The following is a 17,424-nucleotide window of genomic DNA, read 5'->3' on the forward strand; positions in this document are numbered from 1 at the left end:
CAGTCAAGGCAGACATTTATATATTCTCTTAGCTTCAAGTATTTAAGCGTTCCCGGGTTTCGCAATGATAATAGGCTACCGGAACACAGGAGGTAGCAGGATGGGTTTTAATTTATATGCAAATTAATGGGTCCGTTCGAAGGGTTTCCCGGCCTCCCCCCCCCTTTCTATTTGTATGGAATCGAGATGCCTAGAGGAGCAACGCGGAAATAAAATCATAAAAGAAATATTTGGGGGGAGGGGGGAGGAGGAAAAGGAGGAGGAGGGAATGCAAAAGTCATAAACCAAAAGTATAGCCTGCATGTTGAAAAACTTCTACCCGCATTCTCAAAATTGTAGGAAGGAGGGAAATTTGGAAAAACAGAATTCAAAATTGGAGGGGAAATAAGTAGGAATTCATTCTTTCACACTGATTAATATTCACAGGTTTCCCAATGCACCAGCAAAGATGCAAAATCATAGGTAGGTAGGTAGGTAGGTAGGTAGGTAGGTAGATAGGTAGATAGATAGATAGATAGATAGATAGATAGATAGATAGACAGACAGATAGATAGATAGATAGATAGATAGATAGATTTTCCTTACTGCTGAGATTTCTTTTTTCTCTTCCCAATTTTCACATTTATCTCAATTCCCCAATAAAATTAGAGTAGAATTCAAAAAAGAATTCTTATCAGCCATTCTCTTCCTTTTTACTCATTATTAGAATAAGGTGAGAGAATATGATTTAGTGTAATTATACTAATATATCAAACATTTTTAGTTTGCATTCCCATCCAAATGCTATCTTTGAAATAACCCCCCCACCTCCTGGATGAGCAAAAGTTTTTTTCTTTTTTAACTGAGTTAGATGTTAGACCTTCTCATGGGGAAAAAATAGATGATAGAGCAGAATATTTTCAATATCCGTAGTCAAACTAACAAAAAGATTAACATTCATTTTTACTTAAGAGAAATTGATTTGAGAAAGATTTCATCCTTGGCTAAGGGGCAATTGCATTCTATTGGCATTTGTTTGGGAATAGATAGCTTTAAACTTAGTGCACCTTACCAAATTTCATAGGACCAAGTTCTGAATATGCTGTGTGAATACTACCTTAACTAACCCCTTGAAGTGAGTGGGAATTATTTGCTACCAAGCGAGGTTGCTACAGGAAGTTGCATTTCCAGGATCAACTTTTTGGTTAAGGACAGGTTTTTACCATCAAATTTAAAATAAGTATAATCTAATAATGGCGGTTAAAATTGCTTCTGGAATTCGGAGGGGGAAATGCTTTGTGAACAGGTCCACCTGATTCCGGAAGTCAAGGGCTTGAATTTAAGACTGCAACACAGTAATCCGATCGTCAGTTTAGAAGAAATAAAGCAATTTTTTTTTAAAAAATAATTTCTACCCGCAATACCTGTCAACCGGTAGACAATTAGTAGCCATTATAACTAGCAGCCAATTAAAATCGACCTTGGGGAATCTTTCCCAGGGAATTTTTTTTCAAAGTGCCCGTTTATTTCCTAAATAAACCAGACACCCTTTAATGGAAAAATCAAGTGCCCGAAATTAGCACTTGCAACTAACTCCACCTGCTTATTTAACCGAGACTTTCAAATCCCTGCCTTTGCTCAATTCGGGATTCATGGAAATGAGGCACAACCAATTTCTTGGCGGTCAAATTGACTTCAGACCGAAGTCATTTTGCGAGAAAGCCGGGCATTTTTTTAAAGTCACTTTCTTGCGGCATTTCGACGATGCTTTCCGAGTCGTCCTACAAGGGAGTCTCAGATAATAACCGCATTGAATAAAAATGTATGATGACTTGGGAAAGTCATGCCCCGGTCGTGCAATCGGATCGCCGCTTCAACCTCGCAGAGATAACCCGGTTAATCTCAACCTAGTTAGGACGCTGCCTACTTTTCTTTACGACTAGTCAGAAAAGCGGCTGGTTGTTCCCCGGGACCGACTTGTCTTCACCCACTTCAACCCAGGATTCTGTTTCATTTCCTGGGAGGAAAAAAAGGGTGCTGGAGATGGGGGAGGGAAAGCGGGGGGGGGGGGGGGAGGTTGTGAGGAGAGAAAAAGAATTAAAATCCGTGTATTAAAGGAGCTCCACAGTTTCCAGGCCACCTTTCCAAACTCCCCGTTTGGAAGCAGCCTGTCTTAATATATTCCCCAGCGATCCCGGGCATTAATTAGTTGTTTAATAGGAGTATGACTAAAAATGTAAAAGAAGGATTAGGAGCGCGCAACGTATGTCCAGCTCCTTCCAACGCACTCGAGGAGGGAATGAAAATCACTCTCCTATCTTCTGTTGCTCCGCCAGCCATTTGCATTTCCCACCAGCTGCTCACTTCAGCTGCACAACACCCCATTCCGAGCGAGCGAGAAGCGCCCGGGCCTCAGTCGTGCTCCGGGCTGAAGCCCCGGCATTGAAAAAGGGGGCAAGGGAGGCAGGCCGGGAACCAACGTGGGCGGAGGAGGGGGGGGAGAAAGCAACTGGAGGCCGCTGTCTGTCTGGGTTAGGTAGAACAGACGGGAGAACCAACCGGGGGGGGGGGGCACAGGCCTGTAGCGGATCCTAATTTGAAGCGCCTGGAAGAGGCAAGTGGTGAGGGAACAAGGCGCGCATCTCCCAAGACTCGCGCTTGGGAGGAGAAGCAGCAGAAGGAACAGCGCTTCCCCCCCCCCTCCTTTTCTCCCGGCCCTCAGACGGATTCAAAGCCAAGGCAGTCCCAACATGGAGGCTCTCTGTTTACCTTAGTTATTTCACCCACTACTGTCCGTACATTAATTAGGTGTATATGGAAAAGCACCGGGGTATTCCGGGAGGCGAAGGGCCCGCCTGGAAGTCGCTGGAAGCCAAACAAAAGGCTTCTCTGCCTCCCCCTCAGCGCTCCCGCCTTTTCACGACCCACCCACCCACCCTTCCACTTCACGAAGCGACCGAAAGAGAGATTTTAGGATTAACCCCCATGGATTTATTTCTTTTTTCCCCCCTTTCGCATTCCTTATTGCGATACAATAACTCGGGGCCTTGCCTGGGCTCTTTCCCAAGGACGCCAGCGCCGGTTGGTCCGCTCCGCGTTACCACACGTGCGGTGGGTGAACCGCAGCGAAACTATCCGATTCGACTCACTAACGCAAGGTGTCTGTTTTGTGGCCTGAGGGGGGAGGGTTTGACGCTTATAGGATTTTGCGGAATACTGTATTTCCCTTTAAGAATAAAATCAGTAGGACAAATGATATGAATCATTTCAAATGGTCTGCAAGTGGTAATTTGATGCTTAAGCACTAAGGGACATTTTTTTTAAAGTATCGATGGAATAAGAATTTTGCCCAATTAAGCAATTTCTGTGTTTTATAAATTAATCCTCATGTTTATTCATTATTTTCTTCATTGCTTATTTGACCCCTGACAATCATTAAATGTCGTACCACATGATTCTTGACAAATCTATAATTTATTTTATGTACACTGAAAGCATATGCACCAAGACAAAGTCCTTGGTGTGTCCAATCACACTTGACCAATAAAATAATTCTATTAATTTTTTACTCTATGCAAATGGGCCTAGGTTTACAGCCATGTCCCCAGGAAAGGACTTTCTTCCAATAAAAGAAACGAAAATGCTTTAAAAATTAAATGCAGGTAAATTAAAACCCATTTAGCCTCCAGTCCCCTTTCTGCATTTTTATACATGGGGTCGTGATGGGCCGGACACGACTTCGCAACTCACAACAAAGCTATTTGTTCAAGTCTGTAGGGTAAGAACCAGACACTTCAAAATGGCGCCCATTTCTTTGCGTCACAAACCACCCATTTCCCAGCTTCCAACTACGGTTAAGAGAGTTGAAATAAGGGTGCAAACTAAAGCAACATATTATTTTTAGGGAGAGCTCTTTCAATTATCGTAAAATCGCCCTTTTATACAAAAGCAACACGCAGCAGAATCAAATTTAATGGCGGTTTGAAAACTATTACTGCATTGAGGTTTTAAAAAATGGGTTTTATTTTGAAAGGGCGCGACGTGAGCGTGGAAGAAATACAAAAAGGCGGCAAACCATTTGAGCTGTTTTTAGGCGCAGCGTCTGTAAACACAACTTTTTGCAGTGAAAGCGGTGGGCGGCATTAGCCTTTGCAATTCTTGCGATAGATCTTGCTAGTATTTTTTTTGGGGGGGGGGGTAATACTGTAGTTCAACAATATTTTCGATTTCCTTTCATATGTGCGCGGAAAATTCTCTCGCGCTGTTTCTCCTCGATAGGGTCGAAGTAACCGAGCAGGCCGGGTTTTTTTCAACGTTTTTTCCCTTAGCCGGAGAGCTTTGCTCCCAAGGAAACGCGCCCGCCCGGGATAGCGCCCCCCACGCACCGACCGCCTCTCCGGAAACCGCGCCAACTGCACGGTAGCCCCCGCCGTTTCGGAAACCGTATTTCTTCCTCCGCCTCGCGCCCCGTCATATTCATAAATGAATGATCGGCTGACCCCGGGTGAACCTGCTGGGGGCAGAGACAGCCGAGGAAATTCTACCCCGCGAGGCGCTTCTGGGCCTTGTAGGTCGCGAACCTGGCGGCGGGAAGGCCCTTTCGCGCCCCCCGCGACTCTCGCAGCCACCCAGTCGCTTTTTCCCCAGCTGCAGCGCATTAAAAAAAAAAGGCGAAAAGGCCCCGGTTTTCTTTCCCTCCCTGCTGGGTTCAAGCTGGCTTGAACGTTGGGAAGCTATGTGGGCCGGACGTCTGCAGGGCCTTTTGCACCGGCTCCAGAGTTCAACCCACTCTTGCCTTTGCGCCTCTTTCTGCAGGCCCCCTTCGGGGCTCGAGCCTCCTTAGAGGAGGTAATCCTCTATGCTCACCCTCTTTTGTTTCATTCAGCGCCGGCTTCAGCACTTCTGCCTAGCTGCGACTTCAGAAAAGAAAAGCCAGCTTAGTTTAGGGAAGGGACGACCACTAGGCTTTTGGCCTTCTCCCGGCCTCGCTCCTTCGCTTGCTCCTCCGGGACGGAGGACACTTCTCGGCCTCCGACTTTTCCTTTTCTCGGCGCCTGTTTTGCTACGCTTCTTCTTTCCATTTCTCTCGCCTTCGCTCCGTCGCATTTTTTTTTTTTTTTACTCTCGTCTTTCTCTCACACAAACACGCATCCATACTATCTCACTCACACATAGTCTCCCTCTCTCAAACACACACACACACTCGTACTCATACCTACTCTCTCACACACACGCATCCATACTATCACTCACACATACTCTCCCTCGCACAAAAATACACTCACTTTCTCATACATACTCTCACACACACTCCCCGTCTCTTTCACACAAACACACATACAGTCGCTCACACATAAACACAGTCTCTCATAGGCACCCTTTTTTCCCCTCTCTTCTCACACACACACTTTTTTTCTGCCCGTAACGCTCGTTCTCCCCCTCAGAAACTTTAACCGTCCTTTAGTGAAACTTTCAATAATAAGGAGCCTCTCATCAGTTCAGTAACAGGCTCCCTTCCTGGCCCTTCTGTCTATCCCGGCAGTTGTTGCTTTTTCCTTCTCTTGTCACCCGCTGGTTTCTGCCCAGCGCTGGGCTTTTCTTAAACTGGCTTCCTCCACACCTCTTGGACTACACTTCCCGTCGGTCCCTGGCCGATAGGCCTTGTAGTCCATTACTTTCCCCTGCGCCCCGCCGCTTGATAGAGAGGCGGCTCTAACCTTTCGCTCCCTTCAGAGCCCTTCCGTCCGAGTCCCATTTTTTCTGCCCCCATCCCCACAACCCACTTTCCCAGCAGCAGTATCAGCAGCAGCTGGGCCTCCCTTGCCTTCTACTCCCCCCCCCGCCCCGTTATTCACCCCTATCTTCCCCCCTCCCTCCCTCCGCTCGGCTTGGCCGCCGACTCCAGTTTGGTGGAATCTCTGCTGACGTCACGCGAGTCCCCCAGCCAAGCGGAGCGAGCCGAGCCGAGCGGAGTTGAGCGGAACGGGAGCCGCAGGAGAGCCCGAGCCAGGCAGGGGGGAGCCGGGTCGCCCGCCGGGGAAGCTGCCCGCTGCTGCCGCCGCCGCCACCAACCCAGCCCGGCCTTCCCTTTCCCTTCTTTCCTTCCTTCCACGGGCTGCTCGACGCCCCCGCTTCTTCTCCTGCTGGGCGGCCGCCCTTCCCTTTTGACTCGGGCGGGCCTCGGGAGTTGCTGCTCCGGGCGCTGGCGGCGGGGCGACCCTTTCCCACACCGGGGATATTTTTTTTCGCTCGGCGCTTCGGGATCGAGGACCCATCCCCGCCGGCCAAGGCAGGAGCCACCAGAGCCAACTGGAGCCGGTAAGCCCGAGGCCGGAGGTGGGCCGCGCAGTGCCCCTGGGCCGGCGGGAGGAGTTCGGGGCGAGGCTGCGGATTGAGTCCAGTTCGGGCGGCTGGTCCCGGCCAGGCGCTCGGCTGGCTCTGAGACTTGATTGGGTCGGGGGCATTCCGGGTTCTCCCCTTGCCCGACTTAGACCAGCGCCTTTTCATTCTGGGTTCCCGGGTTTTTTTTTTCTTTTGCTACTCTTTTTTTTCCCCTTGTGGCTGATAAACATGTCTCTGCATCCTGGCCTTGCAACCTCTCTGGGATTTGGGAAGGAAGGAAGGAAAAAAGAAAGAAAGATAAAGAAAGGAAGGGAAAAAAGAAAGAATAAAAAGGAGGGAAGGAAGGAAAAAAGAAAGGAAGGAAGGGAAAAAGAAAAAGAAAGGAAGGAAGGAAAAAAGAAAGAAAGAAAAAGGAAGGAAGGGGAAAATAAAAAGGAAGGAAGGAAAAAATAGAAAAAGGAAGGAAGGAAAAAAGAAAGAAAGAGAAAAAGCAAGGAAGCAAGGAAAAAAGGAACGAAGGGAGGGAGGAAATAGAAAAGAAGAAAAAGGAAGGAAGGAGAAAGAGAGAGATGAGGTCCTTTTACCGAGCTTTTTCAAATGCAGTTCTTTGCAAAAATATAATGGGCCTTCCGTGTCCTTTAAGGTTTTTCATCCAGTCTTTGGGGGGGGGGGAATCGAGGCCAAGTTGCCAAGGAGTTGTCACAATGAGATCTTATAGTCTTGCTCTATAACTGAAGTGTAACTTTCATAAACACATAATTACAATTAACTCCTAGGATGGTTTACTATGGCAAACCATGCCGTTCATCAGGAGTCTTGAGACCTGGATGGCCATCCTTAACATTCTATTTGCTTGGTGTAGTCTCATTTTAAAAAGCAACATTTTCTGAAGTTTGTGGCAGGATTTGGGGGCGTTTTGTCTTGTCTTGTCTTGCCTTCTGACTCCATCATATCCCTATTATTAAATCCTGTTCCTCTTCCAAAGGCAGTATAAAGAGTAATTTGTGTTTCTTTTATTTTTAAGGAACAGTAAAGAAGACCTAAATTAAACAAGAAAACAGGAAGGAAATAAAAGTGGGGGGGAAGGGGTCCCTCTAATTAATTTAGTTGGCTTTACAAAAGTTCTTTTACATTCCACAGGGCGAATCCACCTTTAAAAAGAAACTTGCAACATTCCTCTCTTAATTTTTCAAATATTCTAATGAAAATAAATGCTGCCTCCTACAATTTCTGGCTATGTCTTTTGATGCCCATCCACCTTCTTGGCCTATTGCACTTTTGTATGGCTAAGAATCAGGTTATATAGGTCTATTTAAAATGCCATGGAAATGCAATTGTGAGTCACTTGCTATTGATGACGGAAGGGAGAGAAATATCAAATACCGGAATTCTAATCTGCAATGCCATGTACTTTGTTTTTTGCATTTCTGTAAAAGATGCACCTTAATTTTTTTAAGCTATATTTGGTTAGAGTATACATGTGTTGCTCATAAAAGCAATTTAAATTTGTGAATTTAAAACAATAAAATGAATATGAGAAGCAAGTATATGATGAAGGCTGGGTCCCGAAAAAAATATGATTTTAATTGTAATGTTGATTGGTGGACTCCAAATTATTTGGTAGAGGATCCCATTTATTCTATTTATGTGATTATTTGCATGTACTGTATAAGCAGTCCAGCATCTGGAGCTAATATTAATAAATCTTAAAGGTCATTTCCAAGAGTCTTCTCTTGCCCCCTCCCTCAATAGATAAATTTGCAGGTTGGCTGTTTAAAAATCAATATTTTTTTCTTGGCAAAAATCACAGTTTCTTTCTTCTTTCTCACTGTAATCTTAACCTTATTTGTCCAAGTAGTTTTAACTTGGTACTGCCTTTCGTATAAATCTGAGTAGACTTCAGCTGGAAATTTCTTTATTTCTTAACTATCACGATCCTTGCAATCAAATAAATATTTATATTCCAAAATAAGTAAAAGCTAGATTTTAAAACAATGGATAAATAGAAGTCCTGATAATGCATTTTTTTAGAGTGATGTTTTCAGTTTTTGGAAGTGAAGGACTTAAAGCAAAAGTTATCTCTCTCAGTGTGTGTTCAATTAGCCGGCAAGACAAGCAATGAGCCCCGAGAGTTTGAATTTATCCTGGGAAACCTGCTTGGCAAAACCCACTTTAAGGACCCTCCAAGAAACATTAAAAGGGAGTCTCAATTGCCTTTCTTTCTTTATTTATTAGATTTGTATGCCGCCCCTCTCCATAGACTTTAATAGTTTCAGTACAGATCTCAAATTAGACCTTCATTGTGGAGGAGAAACATCTCATCTTTGTCTTATGTTGTAGTTCAGAAGGTAAACCGTTGGGGGGGGGGGCATCCCACATGTCAGTTTTGACTGCTGAAAAATAAAGAACCTTTTCCATATGTCGCCCATGCCACACACTTTAAACTGAAGCAATGTCTCAATTGCATCCATGGCTGGCGCCCAGTTCTTCTCCAAGAGGCTTCGGAATAGCTGAACGGCTTGGAAAGAAATCAGATGGCTCTGAGCTGAAGATCTTCTGGGCCTGCCTGGGTGGGAAGAAGTCAGCAATCTTCACTAGCTTCTAGGAATTTTTCTCCCCGGAGCAACAAAACACATCTCGGTCTGTTTTTGTAAGTCAGCTTAAATAGGACGGAGGGGTGTCACCCTCGCCACCCTCATCCTTAAGTCAAGAGGATTATTGTTCATCTTCCTGGCTGTTTCTGATTAGCCAGTTAAGGCAGAGCTGTCCTGTCCCACCCCAAGGATCCCCGAGAAGGCTCAGAAGGATGAGTTGGGGAAGAGCGAGCGCCCTGTTTAACACACCCCGAAATGGTGGAAAGGGATATTGGGGGAAGGGGGGGTGATGTTAAATTACCCCACAGAAGATGACATGCAAATTTTCCATCGGCATTACCATAAGTAAACATTGGAAGCCTGGGCTAATAACCTCCCATCTGTGTTACTTCATATCGAGTTAGTTGAGAGCTCCTGGTAATGATTTTTGCAATATCTCCCAACCAGACATCTCAATTGGGCACTGATCTTGATGCTTTTCTCTCTCCCTTCTTAACACCTCTTTATATAGATAGATAGATAGATATAGATATAGACACTCAAAATATTACACGGGGCAAAACCCGAACTCAGAACAATCTACAGATATAGATAGATATATAGATATATAGATATACATAGATGTAGATATATAGATATAGATATATAGATATGTAGATTGTTCTGAAAACAAATATATAGATATATATATAGATTTATTTATTTATTTATTGGATTTATATGCCGCCCCTCTCCGAAGACTCGAGGCGGCTAACAGCAATCATAAAACAGCGTACAATAATAATCCAATAATAAAAAACGATTAAAAACCCCATAGATAGATAGATAGATAGATAGATAGATAGATAGATAGATAGATAGATAGATAGATAGTTCTGAGAACAACTCAGAACAATCCACATACATATACCCGTGAAAATCTACGAAAACATATATATATATGGAAATGGCCTTGGGATGGGCCGAGAGGCAAAAAAGGAGCTGTGATGTTCCTTCAATACACCAGGGTGATTCGACACAAAAATATGTAACCCTTCCCTGAAGGGATTGGATACTGTAGCCTAGAGGTTAACTCTCTGCCTTACAACGCAAAGGTTGCAGGTTCAAGTCCCAGTGAAGGTATGGCTAGCTGATGAGGCCAAAATAAGGCCAAAATAGATCTATCCTAGTCTCCCTTAATTTTCAAATTCAGCAAAAAAAACATATATCACATATTTTTGCTGAATATTTAAGAATAAGGGAGACTAGGATAGCGCTAAACACATATACAGTATATGTATGTATGTGTGTATGTGTATATATATGTGTGTGTGTGTGTGTGTGTGTTTTTATGTCGGATCACCCTGGTATATTGAAGGAACGTCACAGCTCCTTTTTGCCTCTAGGCCCAACCCAGGACCATTTCAAGGCAGTTAATTTATTTATAGCCGACAACTATATTCTGTATGTGTCAAATGTTTTTCCTCTGTTCAGAATCAGATTCTTTCTTTCCCTTCCTTTCTTTCTTTCTTTATATATGTCAAATGTTAATAGGGATGCTGCGTGGCAAAAAGGAAGGATATATATATATGCTAGCTGATGAGGCCAAAATAAGGCCGAAATAGATCTATCCTAGTCTCCCTTAATTTTCAAATTCAGCAAAAACATTTCACACACACACACACACATATATATAATTGATTTTCAAACAAACCTCAAACCTCTTTTTTAGTGTTATGGTGCTTGTTCTGTGAGCTCTGCTCTGTTAAGTTTAAAAAGTCCTTTAAACTCCTTTTGAAATGAATGCAGCATCTAAAGTGTCAGAAAGGCAGCCCCTCCTAGCCAAAGGAGGAAGGCAGAGAAGGGGAAGTGGTCCATTGCCTTTCTTACAACCACCACCCTTTCCTCTCCATCTCAGAAGAGCCTTCCCTGGACTATGCACTGGAGAGAGACTGGCTCAGACCATTTAATTTGGGCTTCTGTTTTCCATCAATAAGCCAGACATACACACACAGAGTGCAGATTCAGCCGTATACCTTCCTCCATTTCAATTCACACCAGTGATTTATAGCAACATCCTTTCCAAGTCAGAGCTGGGGAGATACAAAGGCTGTCTCCCTCCATCGCTGTTTTTGTGGCGTTTAGGGATGGGCTGGCTGCAAATCTTGGGAAATGGAAGCTGCAGTGAGACACACCTGCCCTTGTCTCTTGGAAAAAATACCCTTTGCCCACGTGGTTGGAGTTGACACCCATCCAACCTTCCTGCTCCGTTATGTAAATTGCAGCATCCTTAAGCTTGAATATCTTGATCTGCTCTCCTGGCTCAGAGGTGTCAGCTATTGATTTATTCCAGTGGATTTAGACAAGACTAACATTTCATAGGATCAGGCTGGGTGAGCCCTTGTTCACTCACGAACAGCCCAGCTTTGGTTTTATTTTGAGAGTCTGTTGCACTGAATCACACGAGCTTTGCTTTTAGGAAAACGCCCAGCCTTAAAGACCATAGCCGGCTGGAGAATTCTGGGAGTTGAAGTCCGCAAGTCTTAAAAGTTGCCAGGTTTGAAGACCCCTAAGACCATAATTTTGTGAAGGAGACTGCAGGGCCCACTTCAAGTCCAAAGGGTTGATTTTCTCAGTGAAACCTTATCTAAGACTTGTTGACGTGAATCAATCAATAAAATCCAGCAATTTTAGACTAACCAATTTCTAGGGAAAACAGTAAAAGCCTGAAATGTAATGTAAGGGGGGGGGGGGATTTGTTTTGGGTAATTAAATTGAAGCAAGCTGTTTATGACACAGACATGAGTGAATAGAGCTTTCACACTAATGCATTTTTATTTCATTGATTCAAGAGGTCTCTTTTCCTCTGTTCAGAATCAGATTCTTTCTTTTCCTTCCTTCCTTCCTTCCTTCCTTCCTTCCTTCCTTTCTTTCTTTCTTTCTTTCTTTCTTTCTTGCCATGCTGCATGCAGCATCCCTATTAAAAAATATTCTGAGAAAATTCACCTTTAATCACCCCTGCAGATCTATGTGCATTGAAAGGGTTCTGTCAGGAAAGAAATATTGGGGGGGGGGGGGGTGCAGGCACGGGGCATTTGTCAGATCCCAGGCGTGAAACGTTGCACATGAATTCACATTAGCTTTGCATCAGTGGACTAGGTGTGTGCGTGTGAATTTATTTCAAAATGAAGTTAATGCAGTGTCAATATTCTAATTCAATGAATGAGAAAGCTAGATGGCCTTACGTTTCTTCTATGGTCCAAAGCTTACATCACTGGTCAAGCCGATGGCCTTAATTTAAAGTTTTATTTCTTTGGTTTGGAGCATCAGAATTTAGTATATGTGAAGCACATTTGCTTCACTCCCTGCATGGAGCTGCACAGATTAAAGATCTGCACATGTACACAAACAAGCACACACACACACACACAACATGGAGACGAGGAGGAGGAATATACTTAACAGGGCTGACCTCAAATCAGGGTTGAGAGAGTGGTCAAAAAAGTTGATACATACAAAGAATAAGTAAATTTTGTATTATGTGATTTTGTGATCACCACCTTGACTTTTTGACAACACCCAGTGGACACTTCTGGAGCTCACAGAAACATAGAAGATTGACAGCAGAAAAAGACCTCACGGTCCATCTAGTCTGCCCTTATACTATTTCCTGTATTTTATCTTAGGATGGATCTATGTTTATCCCAGGCATGTTTAAATTCAGCTACTGTGGATTTACCAACCATGCCCGCTGGAAGTTTGTTCCAAGCATCTACTACTCTTTCAGTCAAATAATATTTCCTCACGTTGCTTCTGATCTCTCCCCCAACTAACCTCCGATTGTGCCCAGCTCAGCATTCTTGAAACCGAATTTAGCAACCTCAGTCTGCTTCTGGTGGGTTTTTTTTTTAGACTAGCTTTCCCAACCGGGATACCTTAAATGCCTTATCCCCCCAATTTCCACATCTCACCACGCCAGCTGGCATTTTTACCGGGAGCTTAAATCAAAGCATTTGGCTGGAAAAAAATAATGGGAAGTTGGAACCGATCGAACTTTATTGCCATTTTATTGCGAATTTGTGTATTGCATTCGTTAACAACTTACGGTTTTACTTTAAGGATATTACGCAGAGTCACTTTTGGGGGCGCCGAACAAAATTAATAAATATTCATTTATTTATAAATATCGGGGGGTTTAGAGGGGTTCTATTTTTTTCCTTCCCCACCCTATTAATGAAAGGTGGCTTGGGTTTTTTTGCGACGCGCCGGCTCGCGTTTCTTTTCCTTTCAAGCGCCGCCGCTCGCGTTTGGTTTTTCTCCTCTGAAGTTCGCGAAGCCGCCGTTTGATTTCGCCTCCTCTCAATGCCAATCCGTCTGATGTTTTGCAGGTAACGGGTTATGGAATCCAACTGCCGTAAACTCGTATCGGCTTGCGTCCAGTTAGGTAAGGAAAAAAAAAACATGTTTTTCTCCCCGAATTACTTGTTCTTTTTTTTTTAAAGCCGGAACGACCTGCAGAGTTTTAAGGTCGCACTTGCAACGCCGCTTATCCCCAAAAAGAGACCTTAAAATTCGGAGGGGTGGTGGGAATATACATGCATACCTAGTTGTGTGTGTGTGTGTATACACTGCTCAAAAAATAAAGGGAACACTTAAACAACACAATATAACTCCAAGTAAATCAAACTTCTGTGAAATCAAACTGTCCACTTGGGAAGTGACACCGACAACCAGTTTCACATGCTGTTGTGCAAATGGAATAGTTGTGCAAATGAAATGTTCAATGAGAATATTGCATTCATTCAGATCTAAGATGTGTTCTTTGAGTGTTCCCTTTATTTATTTTTTGATATACAGAGATAGCTCAAAAAAATTAAGGGAACACTTAACACCACACAATATAACTCCAAGTAAATCAAACTTCTGTGAAATCAAACTGTCCACTTGGGAAGCGACACCAACAACCAGTTTCACATGCTGTTGTGCAAATGGAAGAGTTGTGCAAATGAAATGTTCAATGAGAATATTGCATTCATTCAGATCTAAGATGTGTTCTTTGAGTGTTCCCTTTATTTATTTTTTGATACAGAGAGAGAGAGAGAGATAGCTCAAAAAAATAAAGGGAACACTCACACAACACAATATAACTCCAAGTAAATCAAACTTCTGTGAAATCAAACTGTCCACTTGGGAAGGGACACTGACAATCAATTTCACATGCTGCTGTGCAAATGGAAGAGTTGTGCAAATGAAATGTTCAATGAGAATATTTCATTCATTCAGATCTAGGATGTATTATTTGAGTGTTCCTTTTATTTTATTTTTTGATAGAGATAGAGAGAGAAATAAAGGGAACACTCAAATAATACATCCTAGATCTGAATGAATGAAATATTCTCATTGAATACTTTGTTCTGCCCAAAGTTGAATGTGCACAACAGCATGTGTATGTATGTGTGTTTAGAAAATGGGGTCTTTTAAATATTTTTAAACAGTAATTTAGATTTGTTGTACATTGTTTGTTCACTTTGTTGTGAGCCGCCCCGAGTCTGCGGAGAGGGGCGGCATACAAATCTAAATAATAAATAAATAAATAAATAAATAAATAAATAAATAAATAAATAAATAAATAAATAAATAAATGTGAAATCGATTGTCAATCAGTGTTGCTTCCTAAGTGGACAGTTTGATTTCACAGAAGTTTGGTTTACTTGGAGTTATATTGTGTTGTTTAAGTGTTCTCTTTATTTTTTTGAGCAGTGTATATGTATGTATATATCTATATGATAGATATATGTATCTATCTTCCTACCTATCTATCTACCTATCTATCTATCTATCTATCTATCTATCTATCTTTCTATATCTACCTATCTACCTACCTACCTATCTAATCTATCTATCTATCTATATCTATCTTTCTATATCTACCTACCTACCTATCTAATCTATCTAGCTAGCTATCTATCTATCTATCTATCTATCTATCTATCTGACACCTTCATGGGATGCACAATCGGGGTAACCCTGATCGTGTACGCCGAGGAACCGAGGTAGTGCAGTGGTTAGCGCGCACTACTGCAGGCCACTTCAGCTGACTGCTAGCTGCACTTCGGCAGTTCAAATCCCACCAGGCTCAAGGTTGACTCAGCCTTCCATCCTTCCGAGGTGGATAAAAGGAGCATCCAGATTGTTGTGGAGAGATATGCTGCCTCTGTAAACCGCTTAGAGGGGGCTGTAAAAATCACTCTGAAGTGGTATATAACTCTAAGTGCTATGAGTGCTATTGCTAACTTTTGGGGCTCAGGGGACTCACCGAAAATCCCCTTTCCCCCAATTGATCGGGCGGGAATTGAGGCGTTCCTCTGGGGGTCCCCAAACTTGGCAAGTTTAAGACTTGTGGACTTCAACTCCCAGCTTTGCTGGCTGGGGAATTCTGGGAGTTGAAGTCCACAAGTCTTAAACTTGCCAAGTTTGGGGATCCTTGCTCCGCGACCTTCTAGCCCAGGGCAAGGCACTCTTGCAGTCCAAGGGTTCGAAGCCCGACAGAGAAGGACGACCAACTTCTTTGGGAAGAGGAGTGGGGAGTGGAGAAAGAGGGACCACGGAGGTCCAGGGAGAACTTGTAAGGCTATAGGCTCCTCCAAGAGGACTAGCGCCTCCACCTTCGCCTCTCCCAGTGGCGTCGGGGTATCCCTCAGCCTCCTCTCTCCCTAAGCCCCATCATCCCCAGCCAACCTAGTCTATCCAGGGAGGACTTCATACCCCCACACATACGCACGCACGTACACCCTTTCCCTCGCCTCACAATCGGGAGGTTGGGAGTTCGATCCCAGGCAGAGGCAAGACGTAGGCTCTCCTGCTTGGGCCGGGGGTGGACTAGATGATCTCCGAGATCCCTTTTTCTATTCTGTCCATCTGCAACCTCTCCTCCTCCTCCTCAGGGGTGCAACCTTCGACCGTGGAATGTCTCTTCTCCAAAGACTCGGATATTAAAAAGGGGGACTTCGGCGAGGCTCCGGAAGGCAGGAAGGAGGCTGCCAGCAGCAAACACTTCGGCAGGGCCCACCCCAGCGCCAACGGTGAGTTCGAGGCCGGCCAGCTCTGCCTGCCCAAACGGGAGAAGGGGGGGAGAGAGAGAGAAATCCCCCCAGGGCTCTGTAAGGAAGGCGGGGAGGGGGGAATCCCAGGGGTGGGCGCCGCCGGGGGAGAGGGGGGGAACCCGGTGGGAGAGCCACAATAAGAAGGGGGGGGGGGGTCTTCCCTCTTTCCCAAAAACTTTCTGAGCAGCTGTTGGCTGGTCTGCGGCGAAGGTGGTGCAAGGGCGCCCTCTGCTGTTGGAGAGCGGCTCGGCGAAAACACGCTTTGGCAAAAAATAAAAAGGGAATCCGATCGGGTTTGGTTTTCTTTTGATTTCAAGGGGAAATGTTGGTATTGAGCACACATGTCTGCCAGAAATGCTACTGGCTGTGGCAGGCTTGGCGATTTTCTTTTACCAAGAGAAAAAAATGGACCTCGGTTGATTCGAAGCGTTTTGTCGCCTAAGTAGATGGAACACTAGAATAGAATAGAATTTTATTGGCCAAGTGTGATTGGACACGCAAGGAATTTGTCTTGGTGCAGATGCTCTCAGCGTACATAAAAGAAAAAAATACATTTGTCAAGAATCATGTGGTGCAACACTTAATGATTGTCAGAGGGGGCAAATAAGCAACGAAGAAGCAATCAATATTAATAAAAATCTTAGGATACAAGCAACAAGTTACAGTCATAGTTCCCTCTAAGCTGAGCAGTGAGCAATCGCTCACTTAAAAATCATCATCAACTCAGAGTTTTCCAAACCTGCCCAGAAGCCGAGAGGGAAAGAGTGAGAGGGAAGGAGAGAGAGAGGAAGAGAGGAAGAGAGAGAAACAGATAGAAAAAAGAGAGGAAGGAAAAGAGAAAGAAAAAGAATGGGAGTAAGGAAGAGAGAAAGAAAATCAAAATCTAGTTTGAAACTAGCTCAACTATTTAAGTGGCATTTTGATATTGATAGAGTTGCCCTATTATGAGCTCACTGTTATAGACACACAGTACAGTATTTTATTTTGAAATTCTCTGAGGCAAAACAGGGTGGGTTTTTTATTTGTTTGTTTGTTTGTTTGTTTATTTATTTTTTCTGTGCTGCCCAGTCCCGAAGGGACTGCCGCTCAGACACTATACTTTTCCGCCCACCCCCCAAAAAAATTAGAGGGAACACTGGTTACAGTCATACAGTCCTGAGACGATGTTCCAATATAATAAAGCAAGTTTAGCAGCCCTGAATTGCTTCCTTAAATGGGAAAATAAGAAAAGGTGTGGGGGAAGGGAGCCCTTTTTCATTTTATTTTATTCATTCATTCATTCATTCATTTAATTGGATTTGTATGCCACCCCTCTCCGAGGACTTGGGGCGGCTCACAGCATACACAAGAAACAATAATAAGCAATACAATACAGCAGTACGTTTTTAAAAAATCCTAAACATTTGGACTTATATGTTGCCCAACTC

General features: G+C 43.8%; 1 protein-coding gene across 1 annotated transcript in view; it reads left to right on the top strand.

Moving 5' to 3' along the window:
- The first annotated feature begins 4,458 nt into the window (after window positions 1–4,458).
- Window positions 4,459–17,424, top strand: part of PITX2 (paired like homeodomain 2) — a 60,088-nt gene continuing 47,122 nt past the window's right edge. Inside the window, exons 1-3 of the mRNA XM_070756668.1 lie at window positions 4,459–6,297; window positions 13,283–13,338; window positions 15,839–15,976. Coding sequence (XP_070612769.1) covers window positions 13,293–13,338; window positions 15,839–15,976 — 184 coding nt within the window. The 5' untranslated portion in view covers window positions 4,459–6,297; window positions 13,283–13,292. The remainder of the gene's footprint in view (window positions 6,298–13,282; window positions 13,339–15,838; window positions 15,977–17,424) is intronic.

Source organism: Erythrolamprus reginae, chromosome 7, assembly GCF_031021105.1.
Source record: "Erythrolamprus reginae isolate rEryReg1 chromosome 7, rEryReg1.hap1, whole genome shotgun sequence".
Classification (NCBI taxonomy): Eukaryota; Metazoa; Chordata; class Lepidosauria; order Squamata; family Dipsadidae; genus Erythrolamprus; species Erythrolamprus reginae.